Source organism: Cydia strobilella, chromosome 6, assembly GCF_947568885.1.
Source record: "Cydia strobilella chromosome 6, ilCydStro3.1, whole genome shotgun sequence".
In the NCBI taxonomy this organism is placed as follows: Eukaryota; Metazoa; Arthropoda; class Insecta; order Lepidoptera; family Tortricidae; genus Cydia; species Cydia strobilella.
In genome coordinates this window covers 3,162,803-3,189,466 of record NC_086046.1, presented here as the reverse complement: position 1 = coordinate 3,189,466, position 26,664 = coordinate 3,162,803, and the positions used below count along the sequence as shown (strand labels likewise).

At 38.9% G+C, this 26,664-nt stretch overlaps 1 protein-coding gene across 1 annotated transcript; it reads right to left on the bottom strand.

Moving 5' to 3' along the window:
• Nucleotides 1–748: 748 nt before the first annotated feature.
• Nucleotides 749–24,760, bottom strand: LOC134742292 (uncharacterized). Its single transcript, XM_063675343.1, has 11 exons — nucleotides 24,573–24,760; nucleotides 17,145–17,204; nucleotides 16,126–16,225; nucleotides 15,192–15,330; nucleotides 10,532–10,662; nucleotides 8,829–8,938; nucleotides 8,228–8,373; nucleotides 7,223–7,430; nucleotides 4,849–4,896; nucleotides 1,759–1,875; nucleotides 749–1,028 (listed from the first exon to the last, which is right to left on the bottom strand). The coding sequence occupies exons 1-11, from the start codon at nucleotides 24,758–24,760 to the stop codon at nucleotides 911–913; spliced, it is 1,365 nt and encodes a 454-aa protein (XP_063531413.1). The 3' UTR covers nucleotides 749–910.
• Between the last annotated feature and the right edge of the window lie 1,904 nt (nucleotides 24,761–26,664).

The following is a 26,664-nucleotide window of genomic DNA, read 5'->3' as shown; positions in this document are numbered from 1 at the left end:
TTTGAGAAACGGGCCCCAGTTCGTGGACTAATAAATCTAATTATTATTACGCTGCACAAATTTCTTCAATGATGTAAAATAACTTGTAGTAGGCGCTTTCATGTAGCCTTCAATCATGACTTTTAAAGCAAAAACAAAAAAAAATCAATGAGAATTCACAATTTTGTATCAGATTTCCGAACGCACAACTTCAAAGTTCCCGCGTGAGAAGTGAGGAACTGTTATTACAAACGGCATATTTTCATAGAAATTTGACACGCCACACTTTATCATTGCAGAGCTTGGTCCGACTCTAAAACTTATTCTGCCACAATCGAGGGATTATGACAGAATAAGTTCTAAGGGACTAAATGAAACATTGACATAACTGCTATCGATACGTATCTTAACTTGTAGAAAATACTAACATTATTAGGCCAGGCGTAATGACGTAATAATGCCTTTATTATGACGTCGCTGACGTCATTTTACGTCATTTTGCTACCTGGGACCATCCCACTAACCTGGAGATAACCGGTTAAACCGTTAACCCAGTGTTAAATTGTACTGGTAACCATGGTAACTCCAAAAATCGGATTTTGGAATGGGGACCACGTTTATATGGATAAGTGGTCGTTCACTTTCCTCTTAAGAGGCTATCGACCGTATTTGGGGGATTGTGTTTTCTAATAAACCAATTAATTTCTGAATAAATTAGTATATTTCTTGTCCTACTGATTCCCCAACTTTCGGTCCGTGTTACATAGTTTTATTTTGCTTATTTTTTTGCTTTATCAACTGAACGGCAAATAGTGGCCACATTTTCACGTTTAGGTGATAAAGTCAAAAGTAAGTAAAATAAAACTATATCACATATGCTAAAGAGGGCGCCAAAATAATATGTCTGTCATGGCCTTAAACGGTTGTCAGGTTAATAACAGCTACATCTGTCGGCGGGGCAGCGCGACGGGTAGACGATGCATTGGTCCAGGCAGTAGACGTCAGCGCCCTCTCTCCCTTCCAGCTCCCCGATGGCTTCGCAGGTTTGTCTGGAAATGAGAATAGTTTATTTTAAGCCCTTGCTAGACGGTCGCTGACAAGCCTTCAGACCGTCTGACCTTGGTAATGTTTGTATGAAATTTTGTTGGAAGCAACTGTCTACACGGTCCGTCCAGACTAAGGCCACGCGGTCCGAGGGGCTTGTCGGCGTCCAAGTAATTGGAAGTATTAGAACTTAGACGGCTCGAGAACTTGCATGCAATGTTCGATACATTGCTAACTACAAAGTATAATAAATTCAGTCGATCTGTCGCAGGCATTTTGTAAGAATCCGCCTTTTACACGGCGCCGTCATTTTACAAACGCGAAGCGGTTTGCAAATTGCCGAAAGCAAATTGTTAGTGCGCTTAATAGCGTCAACGTCAAACGTTGCGGGTTTCGTTAGGGTGACCATGGCTTAAAAAAACTTAAAACCCACAACTTAACTAGACGGAGAACCCCGCGAAGATTTCTGGGCGGTTTGCCCTTCGGGCATCTGAAGTTACCTATCAATCGTAACCTAGGTGCCTACCTATAGATTTAATGCGAGGTCCGTGAAAACTTACACTTTGGGGAAAAAAGGCTCAGATGCAATTTAAAAGCTTGAATTTTCGTAAATAATAATGTGTAAAAATCGTGAATATCAGTGTACACTTTTCTATTTTATACGATTGTAGGTACTCGTATTGTGTAATTTGCGACAAGATGGTTAAGACAGAAAGTAAAAGTAATTCAACTTACGGGCATGAACATAGCGCTTCGGGACAATTAGGGGGATACCGAAGACAGTTGGTCTGACACCAATTGTGCATACCGGGCAGCACTCGGTACGCAGGCGAGGGCACGCAGACTTGGCCCCTGTAACCATTGAAGTAGAGGTCAAAATCAAATCGCTTGAAATAATGTTACACGTTTTGAAGGAGTATTACAACGTTTACATGGTATATAAGTAGGTACATGCCGTGCGATTAACTACTAACGTACAGTCAGTAACTGGCGTAAATACCTAAACGGGTAAGTTCGTCAACGAAAATGAAATAATTATTAGACTTATATATTGACCGGGATATAAATTACCTATTGTATTATTCATAAATCTCATAAATAATACAAAAGGTAATCACGGTCTATATCCCGGTCAATATAAGTCTAGTGAAACTAACCGTGAATCATTCAAAACTCTAATTGAAATAATTATGTTGGTTGCAGAGAATTTTATTTTTGATCTGCCCTTATTTTAGCATTTACAGAATAGGTAGATTCTGTAAATGCTAAAATGCTGTAGGACGTGCGTTGGGTTAAGAATGTTAAGATTGAACGGGTTTTCCATGCGGGGTAAGATGAAAAGTCACCCGTAATGCTTCGGCATACGGACAATTTTTGTCTTAGCCCTCATGAAAAACCCGTTCAATCTTACCCCAACGCACCCTTTCTTCAATCCATTGCAATAAGGTGAAATTTTTTATTTACATGTAGAGAAATTAAGAATAAATTCATTGATAAATTCGCCATGCCCTTTTGATCGTGATGTCGATGACGTGTAACATAGGTCGATATGCGAGTCGGGACAGGATTTACGTAGATAGGATAGGTATGTGTTACTGACTGTACTGTGGATTTTAGGCGTAGGATTCGTGCGAATGGGCCCTTAGGAGTTACATTCCATATTAGTTTGTAGCACAAGACATAGACATTAAAACACAGGCATTCCTATAAACACCGATAACATGCTACAGAAAATTAGTATTTAAAGTATAAAATGCTAGTGCATAATTGCCAACCTATTTTACTGGTGCTATGAAGGTCTATTAGAGCACTTGTCATATCTCTTAGCACTACAGCACAGGCATATAATGAATATAGCCACTGATGTGTCGTCGGAAAGATCCTAAAATTGCGAAATTTTGAAATAGAAAAATTCCGGAAATTGCTGTTCTCGCGCCAATTCCGTGCATTCGGAGGTCGACGAAGTGGGGGGGGGGGGGGATACGTACAAAATGACACCCGTCACCATCACTCTGTCATGACGCCCAACATTCCTGACATTCCTCAGCCGTGCACGGAATTAGCGCGCGGACAGTACTCATAGTTCATAGTGTTATCGAAGTTTTCCATTTCTTTTTAAAATAAAATAAATAAATTAAATAGATATCTGGGGACAATCTTACACAGATCAACCTAGCCCCAAACTAAGCAAAGCTTGTACTATGGGTACTAGGTATGGGTAGGTAGGTGGGTAGGTGGGTGTGGGTATACGTACTTACCTATATAGATAAATACAAATAAAAAAATTAGATAAATGAGTTTCCTTCATTCCCTGTGAAATTTTCCTCAAACCGAGAACTTTTACAACTCTTTGATAACTATCCGCAACTTGCACATCAGTAGAGCCTTTTTATCATCTGTCACTTTCTAACAAGTATGTAAGTGCGAAAGTGACGCATGACATGACAAGATAAAAATGCGACCATGATACCGCCGCTGTAGGCATAAGTCACAATCGCTTATAGAAAATGCCAATCAAAACTAAAATAATGCAGGGAAATGATGAGACTTTTTCGTCGCATCTGTCAGCCCGATACATTTTTGGTTTTCGATGTGCATTTGTCAATAATCGATCATCATTTTCCTTGCCCCAGTTGAGAATTTGAAAACAAAAAGACGAAGATTAGTTACAACACAGACAAGTAGGTACGGGCATTCCATAAACAAGTAGGTACGGACTACGGACATTCCATAGAGACCCAGCAAGATAACTAAAATAGTGCTAAAAAAACTGTGACGTGAAGAATACAACATTATATCGGGCTCACTAGACTTATATTGACCGGGATATAGACCGTGATTACCTTTTGTATTATTTGTGAGCTCCCGATATTTCGACGCAGTTACATGCATCATGTTCACGGGTGACTGAAGATAGCGGGTGGGTGTCAAAGTTGTGTAGACAGCGCTCTGTCTACCCTCATTCTTGCGCGTCGGCTGCGTTCACTTTCAACGTTACCAACGGTCGCATATTGGTCGGTCTATATCCCGGTCAATATAAGTCTAGTGAAACTAACCGTGAATCATTCAAAACTCTAATTATATCGGGCTGATTCTGAAGCAGGTAGCTTAGATAGATAGGTACATATAGCGATATCAGTTTTTAGAATCTTAACAGTGGAATAAAGTAGTTATCTATAAGTAATCAAGATATTTAAATTAGGTTCGGCAAGGGAGGCATGGGAGGTCCGTAGCTACTCAGTGAGCCGGTGTCGGCAGGGAGCCGGTCTAATTCCTTGCCATCAAATATGTTGAAGCGTATTAAGCAATTCGTATATGGTTAACAATTAATTGTCAAGGTGAAGTTAAAATGTATAGGTATATATTTACAGTTTTAGACAAGAATGGATGCAGATCACGAGCACCGATGTTAGTTGAAAAACCTGTAGGTTTCAGTTGAGTACTAGGTACCTGGTACAGCCACAGTCCGTGATTGTAGAGTCATTTAGGGTTCTAGCTAAATTGACCTTCCATAGCACAAGAATTTAACAACCAATTTAACTAGGACCCTAAATGGCATAACAATTGCGGAGCGTGATGGTACATGTAGAACTTTTCAACATTTTATTAGTTAAACACTTATTTTAAAAATTAGCAATTAGCACAGGCACCCGATAAAACTGATGTCTTCGCAACACAGTGTTTTATAGAACTCATCTATCATAATTATCTATTCTTTGGTAGAACAAAACGTAACGGTCTGAAAAACACAAAGATTAGAAATTATTTACACACAGGTATGTACAAATTTTCCCAAACCGAAGGTCCAAAACAAACTGTTTGTACCTAATAACTTGCGGGACGAAATCTTCGTCGCTATCCGAAATATCGTTGCTGAAAGAAAATTCATATGATACAGTCGTTATTAACAAAGACACGGTGGAAAGAACTTTATGTACGTAGTGAAAAGGTTTACCTAAGTTGTAACGATTCCTCATAGTTTCTTTCTTCCCTGAAAAAAGCATGCGCAAGCGGGTGATGAAATACCTAATACAATAAATGTGCATAAATATGTATTACAATAGAAAGAAATAAGATGCATCAGCTTTTATGATTAGTGGTGCTAAAATTGATAAAAGAACTAACTACTTACAATATTTACATATTTTGACGTGATAACGCTTCGAGCAATGCGGGCTCCCTACAACACGTTATCACGCAAAATTGTCGTCCGTAAACCGACTTTACAGACAACCATTTTTTTCCACTAAATACACTCACCTGCATGACCTGCATCTTGTGCAAAAAACCGGCCAAGTGCGAGTCGGACTCGCGTTCCAAGGGTTCCGTACATAACACAATTTAAACAATGTATTTTTTATGTGAAACGTGAATGAATTGCCTTTAAAAACCCGTAGGGGTCGGATCAAAAAGTAAGTAATTGAATCCGACTCACGCTTGACTGCACATTTCTAATAGGTTTTCCTGTGATCTATAGGTAAAGAACTATTTAGTGTATTTTTTCAAAATTTTTGATTCAGTAGTTTCGGAGATAAAGGGGGGAATGGTCATTTTTTGGATATTTTCTTGAATAACTTCTAAACTGTTTATCCTAAAATAAAAAATATTTGAGATCCTCATAATGAGCTCTTTCATTTGATATGTAACACAATACAGTTTAAAAAACTTTATTTTTTTATTTTCTCATTTACCCCCCAAAAGTGGCCCCCATGTTTAAAATTCATTTGTTTACATTACATGTCCGTCTGTGGGTCACAAACATACATTTGTATACCAAATTTCAACTTAATTGGTCCAGTAGTTTCGGAGAAAATAGGCTGTGACAGACGGACAGACAGACGCACGAGTGATCCTATAAGGGTTCCGTTTTTTGCTTTTGAGGTACGGAACCCTAAAAAGCGAGCAAAAACAAACAAATAATATAGGTACATGTTTTCATGGCTCCACGAATTATTTCTGGGCGCTTCATAGAGCAAAATAAACTATCATAGTGTGGACAGGAGAATGAGTGCCCATATCACCCCGGGTGCCTATAATGCCCCGGGTTCCCTTACTTAATTTATGAGCTGTATGATTTTTTATGTTTCTACCAAAGGCATCAAAAACCCTGCATATATTCCGAATATCATTTATATTTTTATAGTTAAGTGTATTTTTTATAGTTAAATAATCATGGAGGCAGCAGAAGCATATGAGAGGCACCAAACTTCCATTACACCCATGATTGCTGGTTGATAGCTTTTCATTCAAAATACCTACTTACTTTTGGCTTTACAAATAAGATTGTGTGTCAATAGTACATTACGATTTACATTGCGAAAAGGGTTCATCTCCTTGTCACACTTGGGCACATTTGTCAAATCCCTCCCCCCCTGGTGTGACGTCACATTTTTTCAATGAAATTGGCAAATCGAATTAAGTATTATTCATATTTTATTAAAATATTTTTGACAGAAGAAATATCAGTAATTTTATAACCCAAAACAGATTAGGAAAGAAAATTAAACGATTAAAACGATTATCGTTCCAAAAACTTGTTATTTAACTGTACTTACAGCGAATAAAATAATTTAAATAAGTTAAAGTGACGTCACAAAGTTTGTGACTCCCCCCTCCCCCTTGTCACAACATGTCACAATTTCTTGACCCCCTTTCCCGCCCCCCCCCCCCCCCCCTAAACGTGGATGAACCCAAAATAGAAAATTCGCAACGAGTGGCGATAAATTAAAACACGACTGAAGGGAGTGTTTTATCTCGACACGAGTTCCGCAAAACCTATTCGCACATGTATCGTACAACGTTTTACAGCACATATGGCCCTTTAAATTTTCGACATAGTTACTTAATAGATTTATATTGCCCGGGATATAGACCGTGATTACCTTTTGTATTATTTGTGAGCTCCCGATATTTCGACGCAGTTACATAATACAAAAGGTAATCACGGTCTATATCCCGGTCAATATAAATCTAGTGAACCTAACCGTGAATCATTCAAAACTCTAATAGTTACTTAATGTGCTAATTATCGCACTAGTGAAGTAAAGTAGCACCATATGTACTGTAAAATATATTATTTCAGGTACCTACAACTCAGCTAGGGCTGTACTATTACAAAAACCTTCCAAAAAGCTTCCTTGTATCCGCTTACCAATATCGAAGTATCATCTCAAAACAAGTTTACGTTTTGTTTTGTTACCTGACAACCAACGGGTACAGGTTCTGTGGCCGGTACGCGTCCCTATAATACAGCAGGAAGGGGTTGTCCCTCCGGAGGTCGCCAGCGAAGGCCGGTGGCAGGCCTCCGGTACTCGTTATGATGCTGATGTCGGCGCAGTTCCGGAAAGTCTCGGAGCGCCCGCAGCCCACGGCCTCCGTGCCGTTGGGGCAGATGCCCCACATATTGCCTGGAATTTTTGATGCAATGAGCTAACTTTACGATTAAAATTACATTTAAGCACTATAAGCTCGGATGATGGAGTTAAGGAACAAGTAAGCACTATAGGCTCGGATGATGGAGTAAAGGAACAAGTAAGCACTATAGGCTCGGATGATGGAGTAAAGGAACAAGTAAGCACTAATATAGGCTTGAATGATGGAGTAAAGGAACAAGTAAGAACTATAGGCTCGGATGATGGAGTAAAGGAACAAGTAAGCACTATAGGCTCGGATGATGGAGTAAAGGAACAAGTAAGCACTATAGGCTCGGATGATGGAGTAAAGGAACAAGTGAGCACTATAGGCTCCGATTATGGAGTAAAGGAACAAGAAACCACTATAGACTCGGATGATGGAGTAAAGGAACAAGTATGGACCATGACTAAGACAATAGGGATGTTGACAATTTTTTAGAACTGTTTTGATTTATAGATAGACACGTAATTATTACAAAAAATATGTTTAAAATTTTTATTCATTGATTTTAAATAAAATATGGAGTTTAATTAGTTTAGTATGGTTTAGTGTTTTAATTTCGTGCAAAAACGCTCCAAGCTGTCACGTGATCTTGATGACGTCACGATGTGATAAATAAACAAACTGCTGGCAAACTGTCAGTCACAGCGTAGATCAAATAGTAGGTATTTAATTTTATCTCTTTCTAAAAGATATTACGTACATGAGCTAAAATGACGAATAAAAAGTACAAGTGTTATGCAGTGCCTATTAGCCTGTGTGTGGTGTTCCGGTGGGATATGGCCCTTACCAGTATAATAAGTCCACTGCATTACACACTGTGTGCATGTGACGTAAGCGGGCAGGCCGACGCGGTACCGGAAGACCTCCTTCTTGGCCGTGTCCAGGGGAATCAGAAAGCGGTCCTCCCGGGTACCGGATACTACGAGGGGGTACCTGAAATATGGATGTTGTTTGCAATGTCAATGTTTTGTAAGTATTGAATATGGATGAATTTAATACTACTTTCTGTATGGTGTATGTACATATACCTAATCTAATCACCCATAATTATATCCTTGATTCCATCCCATTCGACGTTCGGAAGTAATTCGGCATTACCCAAATGTAGTTTACAATATTTTGTGAAGAACCCCCTTATACTACGACAAGCACACTTACAATGGCTACAATTTGTTTGTCCTTTTATAGATAGTTAGATAGATAGATAAGACATTTATGATTGCTTCAAACACACACAGTTTCATAAAAAAAAACATAAAAAAATCCTAGAAATTTAGAAAGTAATAGGTCACCAGCCTTCAGCGATATGGGTGCAAGATGGGTGAACAGTCGTGAAAATGTAGTAAAAGAGTTTTATTGCGTGGAATAAGCTAATAAGCATACTTTACCTGTCAAAACATTCCTGCGTAGCTTCCTGATTCGGGTTGTTGTTTGGACAGAGTTTCATCACGAATGTGCCCAGGTGATTGGCCGTTAGTTCGATCTCCACTTCAATTTCCTGAAAATCAGTGAAACATTATATATATATATATATGTTTATAGGTTTTTCTATTTTCTGTTCTCCTCCTATTTTGTTTGTCCAAAATTTTAATGTCTCCACCTTTAAAACTCTGTAAATCGAAGTTTTTAATTTTAAACCACACACTTTAGGTATGTTTTCGAAGCTAAAATCGGCTTCAGTGGAAATCGTGCTCAAGCGTGTAGTGTTGTTTTATTAAAATATGTCATTGTTTTATTTCATCCCTTATTCCAGAACATTTGGCAGGCCACTGTCCCCCTAACGCGCCGCGATACTTGGTCCGTAGTTGAAGCATAAGTAACGTTAGTTGAAGTTACTTAAGTTTGTAAAAAAACCAGAGACAAGTTCCCCCGCCATCCTGACAAAGGACCAAAAATCCTGACATATCAGGAGAATTCCTGACGTATGGCAACCCTAGTTCGATGTTGCCGTACCAGTCCGAGTTCCTACACTAGGCTAATCATATCACAAGACCAACACACCTGTCCAACACTGTAATGTTTCGTGATGATCCCTTTTCCAAACATGCCTCCGGCCTCATGAGGCCTGGGTTCGGAGAGATGATGTGCGTCGCCGCACACACCTCAACGGTCAGAGCCGTCAGAGCACTCGGTTCGTTCAAATGATGTTTCCTACACTAGACTAATCATTTATAAGTTTTATAACAACACCGACTTACCTGTCCCACACTGTAATGTTTCGTGATGATCCCTTTTCCAAACATGCCTCCGGCCTTATGAGGCCTGGGTTCGGAGAGATGATGCGCGTCCCCGCAAATACCTTAACGGTCAGAGCTCTCGGTTCGATAAGATGATGTTTCCTACACTAGACTAATCATTTATAACAATACCGACTTACCTGTCCCACACTAATGTTTCGTGATGATCCCTTTTCCAAACATTCCTCCGGCTTCATGAGGCCTGGGTTCGGAGAGATGATGCGCGTCACCGCAAACACCTTAACGGTCAGAGCTCTCGGTTCGTTCAGGTGATGTTTCTACAGTAGACTAATCATTTTATAACAACACCGACTTACCTGTCCCACACTGTAATGTTTCGTGATGATCCCTTTTCCAAACATTCCTCCGGCCTCATGAGGCCTGGGTTCGGAGAGATGATGCGCGTCACTGCACACACCTTAACGGTCAGAGCTCTCGGTTCGATAAGATGATGTTCCCTACACTAGACTAATCATTTATGACAACAACGATTTACCTGTCCCACACTGTAATGTTTCGTGATGATCCCTTTTCCAAACATTCCTCCGGCCTCATGAGGCCTGGGTTCGGAGAGATGATGCGCGTCACTGCACACACCTTAACGGTCAGAGCTCTCGGTTCGTTCAGGTGATGTTTCTACACTAGACTAATCATTTTATAACAACACCGACTTACCTATCCCACACTGTTATGTTTCGTGATGATCCCTTTTCCAAACATGCCTCCGGCCTCATGAGGCCTGGGTTCGGAGAGATGATGCGCGTCACCGCAAACACCTTAACGGTCAGAGCTCTCGGTTCGTTCAGGTGATGTTTCTACAGTAGACTAATCATTTTATAACAACACCGACTTACCTGTCCCACACTGTAATGTTTCGTGATGATCCCTTTTCCAAACATGCCTCCGGCCTCATGAGGCCTGGGTTCGGAGAGATGATGTGCGTCGCCGCACACCCCGCATTGACCGGAGTTTTGCTCCCACTGGACTGAACAGTAAACATACAAATCATGTTAGTATCAAAATATATGCAGTTAGGTAGTTATGTTATCTTCGAGCTTGATAATTTGCTTGAATGGCTATTGAGATTTTGGCAAAAAAAAATTTTTTTGATGCAAGCTTTTATCGTAGACTTTTTTAAAAGGCAATATAATATTTATCGAGACAAACCCAAACATGATTATGTAGCGTTGTTTTATTTATCACAGACTCCCTATAGCCACCTCCTGTGTCCATTCATTCATGAACATATACTCGTAAAAGTGATTTGGTCCTCTGGTTCATTTTCCACATAACAGGACAATCTAGCTTGGCTGCTCTTATGGGCTAAAATGCCGTGGGTACTCCCGCGCACCCATACAGCACTTGAGCAGTTAGTTTCGATTTAATGATGGTAACTAGGTAAAATAACTAGGTAAAGGTAAGGTAGGTAACTAGGTAAGGTTGCACGAGGTTTTCTATGATTAGTTTAAGGGTTACTTACACCTTAATAGTGACCTTACTATTGTGCTGGACGTTAGCCAGATAAGAACATGCATCTTCGCCAAGTACCGAGGTGGTGTACCTTTAAACACATGTATAAAGGTCATGGATGTACGTAATGAAATTAATAAAGTCCGTCTAAGTTTTGTACTTGAACGAAACAAAGAGTGAGTGTATCACTATAAATTATAAATGTCATATTTTCATAGAAATATGACATTAATTGACACATTTTGACATTGTAAAATGCAATGCAGAGTTAACTTGGCTTGACTCTATTGTATCCGCTGTCTACTTACTGACCGTGAAACAATGTTATATCTATAGGTATAATATAGTAGAGAAAATGATGAACAATTAATTATTTTTTCATAAAGCAAATAGGTATAAAAATTACCTATTAAGTACCTACTCATAAAAAATACCTATAAGTACCTACTCATACACAAACCTGGGATAACTCGGGGCACATACTAAAGTGACGTAGCAAAATATTTTATCGACAATTAAATATATCGATGTTACTGTCAACATCTAAATGTTCTACAAAATAAATATATTTATACAAAATCGCTTCTTAAATTCTAAAAAGGTGTTTTTTCCAAGAATTTATTTTATTTTTAAACTATCAGTATTTCGACATTGGCACTAAATGTTTTATTCTAATCATTTTATATCGTTATTTAGTATTTCTTAAACATTACTCCATCTCCATTTATTGCTAAAAGTACATAAAAAGTAAAATTTACCTTTAGTCATAAAAATACCTACAATATGTACATAATGGTATTTTTATTTTTATTTTTACAACCATTTCGAGACAAACCTTATTTATTTTGTAAAATATGCCTGAAAGGAGTTCTTTATCAGAACTATTTTGACTAATGGGCGGCTGACGGATGCAAAATATATATCGACATCTTTTTTATCGATATCAAATCCCTAGAATGTGCCCCGAGTTATCACAGATTTGCTCATAAAAAACCACAATGGCTTCAATAATCACCACAAGCATAAAACCTCCATTATACCCATAGACGGCTATCTTTAAAAATTACCCGTATTGATGTTTTTGCTCGTTAAAATCTCAATATACCTAACTAGTTATTTGAGCCCACACTCGCGGCAATTGATGATCGCGGTTTTTGTAACATATTGATGTACCAAATTGATTATTGCTATGTAATCCTTGATCCATATTGTTCAGTTTTTGTCCTCAGTATAGCACAGATCTATATTGAACTAGACACAGCAAATGCTCGTACAGTAGAATCCGCATATTGACATCGAAGGGAAGTGACAAAAACGACATACTAAGCGGATGTCATATAAAGCATAGTGGATTACCTTCTCAATTTTTGTTAACTTTTCCAAATTAATCTCAAATTCCTTTGTGAGATAAGTTTTATTAACCTTATTATATTATCAGGTTGTCACTGAGAATCAAAACTAAAACAAAATACACGCCACGCACGCACAAAACGTCCTCGCAGGGAAAGACTTGGGAACGGCAACGAAAACCAGCGAATGTGTCAGTATAACCGGACATAATTTTATGTAAATAGGATTTATACGTAGTAAGCGATTTGTCACTATAAGCGAAGTCATCTTATCCGACTGTCACAAAGAATTTTATATGAAAACTAAACTTCATACAGTAATTACTAGTTACGTCATAGTAAGCGGTTGGTCAGAATAAGTGGAGTCATAATAAACGGATTCTACATATAGTTATCCCGTCGCGCTCTTGTTCCATGCTTTCATACTGCCAAAATCATTTGTATACGCTCTGGGGCCCGTTTATCAAAAGCTTGTAAACAACAAGTGGAAGTCCCTTTCTAACAAAAGCTATCAAAAAGGGACTACCACTTGTATTACAAGCTACAAGCTTTTGATAAACGGGCCCCTGTTCACATGTGGCTGCGATAGTGCGCAACCTTAGTATAGTACATATTAGTTTAGTATCATGTCACTACCTGTGAGTTCCTGTAATTGGCTCCCTGTATTTACTATAAGTTCTATGTTAATGTCACAGCTGTTGGATCTCAAAAAAAAAAATATGCTGGTGGCTACTTGCTAGTTACAACCAAAAATGCTAGTTACATAATTGCTACAACTGAGCAACATCTAGTTCAATCTATGGTCTGTGAATAATAGGTATAAGTTCAATGACCCTCATATTGAGAGATCGTTGCCATCACTAAAAATGAGATGAGACAAACAGGCCAACAAAAAATTGTTTATGCTGCATCCTTGAATAGTTCACATACTTAAATTATGGGAATATACCTACTTTATATTATGTTAATGATAATGTAAGTTACGGACGTAGTTGGTGAAGTGTCAGTTCTGCATATCATATCCATTGGCTTAATTTAATATAGTAATATTCCTACTTCGTAAAGACGGGCCTTACGGGTGAAACGTAGTGGTTCAACATTGGTGTCATTCGTGCAGTCTTAACGCAACTACGAATTAAATAAAAGTAAGCCCGTAAGGCCCGTCTTTACGAAGTAATATATAGGTCAATGATGATCATATCACTATACTGTTTTTTCATACAAAAACCGACTTCAAAAAGGGTAAAATAAAATTACATCCCGTTTTATATGCGCTAGCTACTGATACGTTACGCACTCTAACGCCTTGGCAATTGAGAGGTTTTCATATATTTGTGAGCACCTCGGCCGCTCCAATATGTCTGATGGCGACTGTACTTACATCTATTATAAAAATACAAATTAACTAGAACATTCTAAAGCCGTCCTTTTATCCGTCATGTGTATATTTATTTGTCGATGGTTATTCAGGACAAATTTACTATCCAGGGCTAAAAAGGGACAGCTTTATGTATATGGTACGTACCTCATATTCCATAAAAGGAACTCTAAAGTTTACTGCATCGCTGCAGATTATCATCATTTTACGACCCATCGCCACATAAACTGTATAAAAACGTCTATTAACGTGTTTTATTTTTCATTAAAAACTAGTGCGGATTCTCTAAAGGTCGCGAGTTCGGTAAATAAGCCGAGACAGCTCGAATCATAAAAATAAAATAATATTGATGTCCATCTAGAAGAAAAAGACTTAAAAACCAACGATTTGTTAACATGATGAGACCTTTTCTGTAATTGGGTGGTGTAGAGCGAACGAGTCTGTAGTTCCTGATATCCTTACCAGGTAATAACAAAGACTTTTCTTTAGTTGATCTGAAAAAAACTAAAAAGTTGATGCTTTTCATTGGAGATATTTATTTCCAATAAAGAGCCGGGCCAACATTAGACGATAAAGAAACTTTTACGTTTCACCACAGTTTCATTTACTCATGTAACAATAGGTATTGACAACTTTACCTGTTGTTACAAATAGGTAAAGTTCTAATCGTTTGGGGCAGAGGGATAGGGGCTGCGACCTCCGTTCCGGCTCTTACCTGGTCAAGAAAATATTGCATACTATGCAACGCGGCAGCGCCGCCGCCGCAAGCATTTTTGGCAAGTTTGGACCAGCTGACAGGCGGAATGGGGCTCGCCGGTGGGTCCGGGTCCATGCCTGCTGTGGCTGTGGCCTTCGGCGCTGCAGTACCTATATGTGCTGCCATATTGGTGATCATAACAATATTCATGGTGTATCATACAGACCGGCGTAGCCCCCGCACAATAGTTCATTGTCGTTGTAGTTGACAGGGTTGGGGAAGCCGAACCGCCACATAGAGTTGCCCAGCATCTGATGTTGATAATGACATCATCTGTCACATGACAATATTGATGATGATACTGACCGGCGTAGCCCCCGCAGAATAGTTAATTGTCGTTGTAGTTGACAGGGTTGGGGTAGCCGAACCGCCACATTGAGTTGCCCAGCATCTGATGCTGATAATGATGTGACAATATGATGATGATACTGACCGGCGTAGCCCCCGCAGAATAGTTCATTGTCGTTGTAGTTCACAGGGTTGGGGAAGCCGAACCGCCACATTGACTTGCCCAGCATCTGATGCTGATAATGATGTGACAATATGATGATGATACTGACCGGCGTAGCCCCCGCAGAATAGTTCATTGTCGTTGTAGTTGACAGGGTTGGGGAAACCGAACCGCCACATTGAGTTGCGCGCAGGCGGGTCCATTAGTCTGCCGTGGCCTTGCGCACCGCGGTATGGGCTCCCCAGCATCTAAAACATCATTACAATAATGATTAACGGCCTCCAACCGATATTCCAACATCCACCTTATAATGATAATATGAAGGAACACAGAAAGAACATGTCTAGTCACTTTTTTCAGAAAATGAGATTTTCATTTCAAAAATTTGAGATCTTAATGAACTATTAGTAATATTTTTTGCTACCACTCCCAGGTAGCAAAATGACGTCAAATGACGTCAGCGACGTCATAATGACGTAATAATGCCGTCATTATGACGTCGCTGACGTCATTTTACGTCATTTTGCTACCTGGGACTGTATAATATATGTAACACAACTTTTTTTTAGTTAAAAAAAACCTGGTCACGGAACTGCCATACATTTTGACATGGTTCCAAATTTTAAAACCGCGATTACTCAAAATATTACTAGTGACTAGACATGTTCTTTCCGTATAATCCCGTTATCTCTCATTAGGGACTAGGGACATAGGGCTCGTAGAAGAATTTTCCATTAGTGGCGATCGCGATCCTGAGCCGATACTTCCAGCTCTTTCAGCCGAGTTTAGTTGAGCCAGCCTCTTTCCTATGCCCTTTCCCGGGACTCCAACTACCCCTATAACAAATTTCAACAAAATCGGTTCAGCGGTTTAAGCGTGAAGAGGTAACAGACAGACAGACACTTTCGCATTTATAATATTAGTATGGATTTTATGCGTACGGAGACAAAAATAAGATAAATAAAATAAAATAAAATTTCATGTAACTAAAAGGTTTCATAATTTCAATTATAAGAGGCCCTTTGGTTAGAAGGGACCGGTACCAGAGCTTTGGTTGCAATTATTGAGGTTTTCCATTTATCGAGGTAACCAATTAACCAGGATTCACTGTAGTAGACAAAATGAGGTTTGCGGTCCATTTTGCTGAAAAAATTAAACAAGTTGAAAAGCATAAAACTGAAGGCGCTCGACTGACACGAGATGACGGTCAACAGGCCGCCGGCCGGCTATCTGATAGTGTGTGTATAACTGGCTTGCAGGCCACGGACTGTTCGGCAGATATCTGTCGACGCTGACCGGAATCGAAGAGTCGTCAGTGCGAATAGTCGTCAGTCCATCGTCAGTCCGAAATCTAAAATAGAACTGTTAATGTGTGGCCTGTTGCGATTAACTGACAAGCGATATCGTCCGGCGAACTGTCAATTTGTATGGACCTGTCAAACTTATATCAGACGGTTGCCGGTGGGCGGCCGTACGGCGGAAAACTGACGACTCTCAACTGCTAGTCTGTAGTCGCAGAGGTGGTAGCAGGCCATAGCCGGCAGGCAATAATCACTTATGTGTGTGGACGTTATTGGTCTAGGACTGCAGGCCGCCCGATAACATCTGAGACTGCAGGCGGACTGGTAGTCAGTGGGCCGCTTAAGACCGAGCTTTGCTCGGAAAACATATAAAAACTCAAAATTCGCGTTTTCCAAGAGATAAGATATAGCTAGATCGATTTTTCGCCCCCCGAAAACCCCCACATAACGAATTTCATCGAAATCGTTAGAGCTGTTTCCAACATCCCCGAAATATATAAATATAATGGAAATGTAGAATATAATATTATATGATAGTATTTATTTGTTAATTACATTTTTGAACATGTGTAAATAATTTTACTTTTATTGTTTCGATGTTGAAATAAATTGAAATTTTAATTGTTATTCCACTAATTGTAATTGTAATTGTATTTTATTTTTTGACGTGTAATGTATGTGTATCTTATTAATAAATATGAATATGAATATATATACAAGAATTGCTCGTTTAAAGGTATAAGATTATAGGTATTACTCACTTGTAAAACAAAGATCCAGTAGGTGAGAAACGACATCCCGGACTTAAATCGTAACTCCATCTGAAACAATTAATTATCATTAATTAGTAGTACTAATAGTAGGTAGTAGTGATCATAAAAACTAGGTGTAGAGCATCCACATCCACCGATGCCCTCGATCCTCAGTCATGAGAAAGACTATCTAGTAACCCTGTCGTTAATTCCATCTTGTAATCGTGACACCAATCATCATCAACCACCAATCGGTCATTGGTGCCTTTTGGACAACAATGACCGATATACACGCACCGTAGGTTCAACGCCAAAGACCGATTAATCGGTCACAGACCACAGAGCAACATAGACCTACATGCATATGCATTAAGTTCAAATGCAGTTTTGACACTTCGGTGACGTGGCGTCTGGATAACTCATAGACATAGTATATACAAGTAGTTGTAGACGCGCCACCGAGCGACTGGGGGTAAGAGAAAGAATATTCATATAAAATTTGGGCAGCATAGGATTTTTTTTCTTTCACTCTTATAAATTTCGGTTTTTCGCCATCGCCTCCTACCTATGATGCCACCCGGTCGGTGAAAAAGGACAAAGCAGGGCACTATTTTCTCTTTCCTCTTATAGGAATCACAATACGACTATCTTTCTCTATCAAAGAGTGTCAGGCCCTAGTTAGAACAGTCAAAGTTCAAAGTTCAGTGTTCTATAGACCATATATTACCACTTGCAAACGGTACTATCGAAATTCGATAACGCCAAAGACTAAGTTAATTCGAATCGATCATAAACACTGATCTTATCGACACAACCATAGACCTAGCATTACATAGACCAGCTATACGCGTGCGCCCGTAAGGGATAGACATAGATGACGTCATAAACGTGGGGATACCATATTGGTAAAAATTACCCCAATATTTGATATCACGTTGGGGCGATTACCCTGGAGGCAAAGTTAGCTTGTTTGACGGTATTAAAAAAATGTTAAATAAAATGTCAATGGGCCGTTCTTTTTAGGCGTATAAACAATGAAATACCTCCTATAATTCGCGCAGGTGGTACAAAACTAAACATGTTTAGTAAATAAAACGTAAAATAAAATGTATTATGGGTTTTAATTTAAAGAAATCACAAATCGCAATCACACCAATTAATGTACACCACATTTAATCTTCACAACATTTGTTTATTTATACAATATAAAGGAAGAAAAGACAGAACATCTATTTGTAAGAAAATTAAAAGAAACCCTTATTAACAAGAGCTATTACACTGTCGACGAATATTTAAATGATAAGTTTTAAGATGTAATAAGATTACAATTTAACATTTTTATTTGTATTAGGTATAAGTTAGGTTAAGTAATATTGCTATGCCCTTGCAGGGCTCATGTTTGAAACCACTCATTGTTATTTGATACCCATATGTACGTTCAACATGAATGCAAATAAAGAACTTGAACTATTTTTTGGAATTTTAGAAGTACGAAAAAACTTCGAGGTCAAAATTACCCATAAAATTATGATATTTTCATCTGGTATCCCTAACATGATTGTTATGCAGCTAAATTAAGAAGAAGTTTAAAAATGGCTGACCTCAGACTCCTACCTACCTACGTAATTTGGGCGGATAATTTTACAAATAATGTTTTGTTAATTTGCGTAAATAATTGTGATATTTTTATTGAAATCGTTTGATTCTACATTGCTTTTAATGTAACGTAATTTTACGATGTTATTCTCACATATTGCGTTAAGAGGAAGGTGTAAAATACCGTACTTACGTGTGATAGGTTATGATCTCATATTTTTGCTCAGAGCGGCTATTACAGCCGATTACAGAACAATTCACCAGTATTTTATCAAAGTTCAAGCATTCAAAACGCTAACCATCACTATATTTTATAAGAGAAAGCACAATTTCATACAAAACAACGATAATTAAACAAGCAACGAACAAACATGACATGTCACGTACTTATTTGTTTGCCACAACCTCGGTTGTGGCAGCGGTGGAAAAGTGAAACTATGACAAGGACAAACAATAACAGCGCTTTCTCTGCTACTCCTACTGAAAGATACATAAGACTATCCCGTTCGGTCATTTTCCCCCACTCCTCATGACCGATCCAGTTATACTAGATTCATGGACACAACCAACATTAATGTCACCTTAACGCGACGCATACGCGAAATTTATTTTTATTTGATTATCAAAGCATTTAAGATAATGCGATGTGGAATATTGTTGAACTGCTATTTTCCGGATGATTTTTAACATCAAGAGCAATTTGTCTTGAAGTATTTTAGGTAATATAAAATGAACAGCTATTTGGGGCATTTTCTATGAAAAGGGACCTTATTGTCGATGGCGCTTACGCCGCACAGCGTCGCGCAGCATTGTATTTATATCGGAGCATCGTTTATAATGGCGTAAGCGCCATCGACAATAAAGTCCCTTTTTATAGAAAATACCACATTTGATTTAAAAACGTAAACCTAAAAGGATAGTAAAAGGTTTCATTTTCTTCTTCCGCTGTAATAATTATTTTATAGTGCGACATACAATCTGGCAAAAAAGAGTAGAATTTAAAAAGTGGCAACACTGTAGTGTCGTCCCGTTTTTCTTAGATTTATGGATGGTATAGAAAGGATGCCAATCTCTTATGGCAGAATTGTTGCAAAAGTGACCGCTTTCAGCTTTAAATAATAGTTCCTAATCTCTCCGGTGGCGCTAGTTAGGCTCTGGGACATGAGTATAACATGAACCATATAAGGCAACAAATAACCCGACCAAATTACGTAGGTTGTTTTTGGTAGTATTTTGGTGTATGGTGGCGCCGCCTAATTACTGTTTTTTTATGGACACTTTTCATATATAGAGATTTGGCTCCTTTATATAGTCTCCATGCTTAGATTGATTTGAAAGGAACGACACTTAGTGTTGCCACTTTTTAATTTCTAATTTTTTTTGCCGGACTGTAAAATAGTGCAAATAAAATAAAATGGAACTAAAAAAAATCCATACTAAACTGTTACCATGTTTATTAAGCATTTTACGTCAAAAATGTGACAGTTACGTAGGAAGTGGCGCCCTCAATACTTTTCTACAGTATATTTATAACATTTGTCTGAAAACATATCTATTTAACTTACAGTTTAAATACAATAGAAATAATCAATTTATGTGCAAAATTTGTTTACTTAATACCTAATATCTACTATTTAAGATCAATTAGACAGAAAATTCAATAGCAAATTCTCTACCTACATCTATAAGTACCTACAAGATATTTATTACTACTTATAGAACCAAATAGGTATTCAAATTGCTCACTCAAGCTATTATTAGCATACCTATTGCACTTCTGCCATGTATTTGCATAGAATGGTAGACAATTTACCAGAGATTTAATTAACTATAAAGTTACACCCATCTTTTGCTAGTCTAAAGACTAGTGATAAATAAAATATATAAATAGGTATTGTTCGCTAATAATGAAATCGACTCCACTCGCGCTCGCGGCTTCGCGCCGCGTAGTCTTTAGTGATTTTGTATGTAAAATCACTAATAGTATTAGTTTGTATTTTATTATGCAATCCGGCACTTACAGAATTATTTTAAACATTCCTATATTACAAGAAACATTATGAATTATGTTTTGTGTCCAAAATTGTTTTATTTTGTAAGGCCCACTTGCACCATCGCACTAACCCGGGGTTAAGCGGTTAAACCCGGGTTAATGGGATGGTGCAAGTGGCCCTAATTAAGCTAGTTGTATAGTATTAGCCTTAGTAATAGTATAGTTATAGTTTTCGCTCTTTAGTATGTATTTCATGATGCGCATACATGCTTTAGATGGCATTTCCAACCAAAACCTGTACTGAAAATAATTATTTCATGCAATAAATGTCATCTGTTTTGTGTGCCTAATAAATAAAATAAAAATAAAAATAAAACAGCTGAAAAAACGAGCGAAACCATTAACGTTTCTCATTATTAAAAAAAAATTGAAGAATACGACTCATATTTTAAATTCTACAAGGGTCCTAAATAAGTGTCAAAAAACATATGCAACGTTTTATTCAAAAGGTACTTAACCTTTAAAATTTAGTCCTAAAAAACGGTATTTTGTTTAACCTACTGCGTCACAGCATTTGAACTAACCCGGGGTTAACCGGTTAAACCGTTAACCCAGTGTCAAATTGTACTGGTAACCATGGTAACTCCAGATTTAACCGGTAAAAAGGAGTTGCACACTGGTCTAAAATCGTTGGTTCAAATCTCGGTTGTGAGGTAGAGCAGAAAAAATTGTTCTAAAAAAAATAGTGTCACTGTCATATTATCATATCATATCATATCAACCTATCCATTATAACTCCAAAAAAACAAACTTATTAATAAATGTTTGAAGTAATCCTATGGCTTAACCCACACGTCAAACTTGCACGGTGGGCGTGTCAACATCTGACCTTGACAGTGCGATGACATGTCACTCGCTGATTAAGCGATTAGTCATCGCGGAACATGACAGCTAGCTGTCAACCTGTCGCCCACCACGGTCGTTAAATGAATATGCTGATTGGATTTGTCATCTTTTATTTTGTGATTTTACATTTTACGGATTTTATATTTGTCAGAATAATGATAGAGTCTGCAACGATTTTGATAGCACACGCAGTGCGAGCGTTATTTATACGTCATAATTTTATAGAAGTTTGACGTTTAACGTAAGGTGAATGCAGTTATGTTTCTTTTTAAAAATAAAAGAATGTTTCCTTTAAGTAAAATGAGCTAACTTAAAGTTTTAAGACACTTTCCCTCCAGGGCCCATTAATGTTTTCTACCCTATTATATATATCCATGCCCAATTGTATTGTATTGTATTGTAGTTCGGGCGATTTTCCGCAACTCGACGACTGGCGCCTATTTTGCGTGACATGGGGGTGGGCTAGTCCTGCCAGCCCAGCTCCTCGAGGAAACCTATCAAACCTTTGATGTTGAGTAGGACCTCGGGGAGGTCTCTCGGGGATCCGAGATGTTTTGCCCTGTATGGGGCCACTCCGCTGCACTCCAGCACCACGTGAGAGGCTGTTTCTTCTGTCTCCATGCATCCTCTGCATAGGGGACTGTCTGTGACACCTGTTATAAAAAGATGTTTGTTAAATAGTCCATGACCTGTTATGACACTGGTCACCATGCTCAGTCGGGTCTTTCCTAATTGAAGGAGCACCCTTGTGAGCTTTCCGCTGATGCCAGGCATGGCTTGTTTGGCCTGTCTGCATCCAGTCTGGTTTAGCCAATGTTCTGTGTGTAGTTTCCCTGTACGTGCCAGCAGCATTGAGCGTACCTTGCTAAACGGTATCGGGAGGATCGGTTCTGGGCCAATCGCTCCCGCACTCGATCCTTGCCTGGCAAGCTCGTCCGCAGCATCGTTACCCCGGGATCCGCTGTGTCCTTTGATCCATTGTAGGGTGATCTTATTGTTATGACATACCTCCATTAGTCGTTCGTGGCATTCGTGTATAAGTTTGGATGTGACTATATGGCTTTTTAGAGCCATCAAGACTGCTCTACTGTCGGAGAGTATGCGGATGGAGGATCCTACTACCTTCCTTGCAGTGATGGCAGCCGCCGCGTTTATGATGCCCATGCACTCAGCCTGGAATACCGAGTTATGGGCTCCTAGCGGAGTGGTAATTGACATGTTCAGGTCTTCTGAGAAGGTTCCAGAGCCCGATCCGCTGTCTGTTTTGGACCCATCAGTGAAGATTCTGAGCTCCCGAGGATTGAGTCCTTCGTAATTGTCGTCCTCGTATAACTGTATTTTGTACCTTTTGTCGAAGATAGCTTGTTTATGAATCCGATCCGTGCCCGAATTGAGCACTGGAAATTCGTCATATACCTTAGCCAGGCAAGTTGTGTGAAGAGCTCCTATGATGTTGGACCATATATTAAGGGCTCGCAGCCTTACCGCTGAGAGACTGGCCTCTTGTTGTATGTGTAGGTGCAGCGGTGGAAGGCTTAACATGACCTCCATGGCTGCAGTCGGTGTGGACCTCGTACAGCCAGTGGTGGCCGCGCATGCGAGCCTTTGGAGTCTTTGTAGCTTGTCTCGTACGTTGCCTAGGTTTGTTCTTGGCCACCAAACCAGAGCACCGTAACAGAGTAAGGGGCGGATTATTGTCTTATAGAGCCAGAGAGTAATTTTTGGGTTGAGTCCCCACCTCTTACCAATCATCCTTCTGCATTGCCAGAAGACAACTCCCGCCTTGTCTATACGTTTGTTGATGTGATTGTTCCAGTTCTACCCTATATATAAAGACGGGCCTTACGGGCACTAAGAATGGTGCCAGTATAATATAATAGCGGTATCACTCACGAATTCGAGTTAATCGTGCAGTCTAACGCAACTAGTTGCGACCAATCTTAAACTCATCAACCAAACGCGTTGAGGTGTTAGACCGAACGATTGCCGCACCAGTGGCACCATTCTTAGCGCCCGTAAGGCCCGTCTTTACAAAGTAATATAATCTTGTATTTTCAAAGCCAAATTATGTAGCGTATCATATTTCTACACTTTGGAGCCGTATTAATGACAGTAGGTATCAAAATAACTACCTATCGAGGTTAATGACTGTAAAACTGGTGAGATTTATCGATATTAATTTAATATAGAAGAGTTATAACAACGATTATGATTTATTTGACGTTGAATGCCTAAAAATAAAAATCTTGAATTCAATTCAACATTTTAAAATTATATTATAAAAAATATAAATTCAGTATATCATTGAACTATTATTACTAACGTATTGAACCGGCACAGAGAACCAGTATCTTGCGCCATGAGTTGCTGCAGTTCTGACATCAAACCATAGAAGCGGAGCGTGAATCTCGCGACCTAAACGCGTAAGCGCCATGAATTTTACGGCGCTTACGACGTTTTGGTCGCGTGGTACAGGTTGTGATTGCGACAATTTAATTGTTTGGTATGTCGTCTCTATAGTATTAATAACTCAATTTATATTATACGTGTATAATATAGATAACTCGTAAGAATCGATACTATATATTACTTATATATTTTCAATTTGTTCAACCGCCATCTTCAGGAATGATATTTGGTCGTGATAAAAAAAGTATTTATTGATCACTGTTGCATTTATAAATATGATACAAAACATATCAGACATAAATTGTCTCGTATCGTGCGAAACAATTAATGAAGTAACAAACCCAAGATATTGTTACCAAAGAAATATCTTGTAAAAAATTCATGTCCAATGATATAAAAAAGAGTACTTAAAGGGATAAATAAATGCGGCAGCTAACAAACAAAATTAATTGTCGCCGATAGCGGAGCCGTTGGCAATAATTTTGCCACTAAATCACGTACAGTTGGGAACGAATTTAAATTTACTTACTTACTTCCGATGGCGCTTCAACCCTTTGTGGGTCTTGGCCTCCTCCACTGTCTTTCTCCAGTTGTCGCGATCCTTGGCAATCTTTCTCCAGCTGGTATATTTCCTCATCCTAAAATCTTCTTCCACGCAGTCCAGCCATCTTTTCTTAGGCTTACCACTAGCTCTTTTCTGTTGTGGCGTCCACCTTGTCATAATTTTTGGCGCTCTCAAACCGGGCATTTTTTCGAGGTGACCCGCCCATCTCAGCCGCTCGGATTTGCAGAACCTAACAATGGTCTCTCGTTTAATCAGAGCTTCCAGTTCATGGTCCATACGCTGCCGGTAGCTACCGTCAATTTAAATTTAATTACCATTATATAGGTACAGATTTGGTTGCTAAAACTTTACTAAGGCAATTGCAACAATAAGGCACCTTAACGCTTTTAGTGTCCGTGCGTTACAATGGTTACATGTTACATGTCAATCACCGTCAATCTAGCTCTGTCAGCTATGGATGGTATATAGTCCTCCTCATCGGTTTCGATGACGGCGACCTCAGCAATTATGGATTACGCCTATTATGGGCTCGAATGTGGCTGGCCAGGCCGAACTTGGTCTTAAAGACTCTATTGCAGGTGCTACAATAGAGTTGGCCAGACGCGTTATACGTATACGCGTACGAGGGCTTCGGTCTCTCTTTACGTTGTTGGCGTTTCTCTAAGGTATTGAGGCAGTTTTCTTCAAATAATTTGATGCGGTTAAAGATGGTCGACCGCCAAGATGACCTGTCTGTAGCAAGCTCCTCCCAACGCTCAGGAACGATGTTGCAAGCGTTCAGGTGTCGTTTGAGCACGTCCTTATAACGCAGATGCTGACCGCCGCCGAGCTTTAAATAATAGTTCCTAATCTCTCCGGTGGCGCTAGTTAGGCTCTGGGACATGAGTATAACATGAACCATATAAGGCAACAAATAACCCGACCAAATTACGTAGGTTGTTTTTGGTAGTATTTCGGTGTATGGTGGCGCCGCCTAATTACTGTTTTTTGATGGACACTTTTCAAACATAGAGATATAGTCTCCTTTATATAGTCTCCATGTCTGTCAGCTCTATGAGACGTCATAAATGGATGACTATAGGTACATTTGTTAAAGTACTGGCAAAGACATATAAATTTTTCCAACTTGTGGCTTTAGCTCTCTTTTATGATTATATTCGTCACTCAGAGCTCTAGTGCGTTAAATCATTTTGATCTTTTAGATTACGCTTCATAAATAAAAATGTAGCTTTCGTCGATCAAGAATAGCTGAGAGAGATTTAATAGATTTTCATTTCGAGGTTTCCTAGAAAACACCTAGGTATCTAAATTTGTATAACCATCTTATTTGTTGCGTCTTCTACAGTTATCTTCTTCACGCGAATCCAACATTGGTTTGTATCAGAAAACGTAATTGTTAATAAAAATATGCATAAATATTTGCCGCTGACGGTACCGACCGTAAAATTAATAACTACCCGCATGTTAATGGCGCGCGCGAACGAACGCGTGTGCCATCCTCACAGCCTAATTTTAAACCTTATTACAAGGACTTAAAGTATATAATATAGTCAGAAGTTAGTATGGTTGTATGCGGAAGACGCGCTGAAATATTGGACGGGTTTTTTATTACGATGCGATATCATTAAAAGTGGGAAAGTTATAGTGTCCTGCTGATCTGTCGAAAATTGTATTGACTTTTACATTTGTATGGAGATGTCTACCGGTTAACTTTGTATGTATGTACAGTAAACTGCAGCGATCACTGACCCTGCATAGAAATTTGTTTGCAGGGGGTCAACTATCTCTGCAGCTGACTATCTCTTTGTGACTAAAAATAACATGAAAGGCGCCTGTAGCCGTTTGCCGTCGGTGAAACAAGGAGTCCAAAAGACTCACGACTTCTAGTGCTGTATAAAATTATTATAAAAATAAAACAAACGCTACAGATTTATTATAAACTAGCTGTGCCCGCGGCTCCGCCCGCGTGGAATTCGGTCTGTGTCAGTAAGCGGCTAATTCACCCCTAATTTCTCTCCCTCTCCCCTGGAGGCGAAACTTAATATTTTTTTTTTCATATT

Bases quoted from the DNA above. Each gene is read 5' to 3' on its own strand.
- LOC134742292 (XM_063675343.1), bottom strand. From the start codon at position 24,760: ATGACAAGGTGGACGCCACAACAGAAAAGAGCTAGTGGTAAGCCTAAG. The intron at 10,663-15,191 runs GTCAGTATCATC...TTTACTGTTCAG, and splicing joins ATTCTGCGGGGGCTACGCCG to TCCAGTGGGAGCAAAACTCC. The intron at 1,876-4,848 runs GTACAAACAGTT...CAATGGTTACAG, and splicing joins TTCGTCCCGCAAGTTATTAG to GGGCCAAGTCTGCGTGCCCT.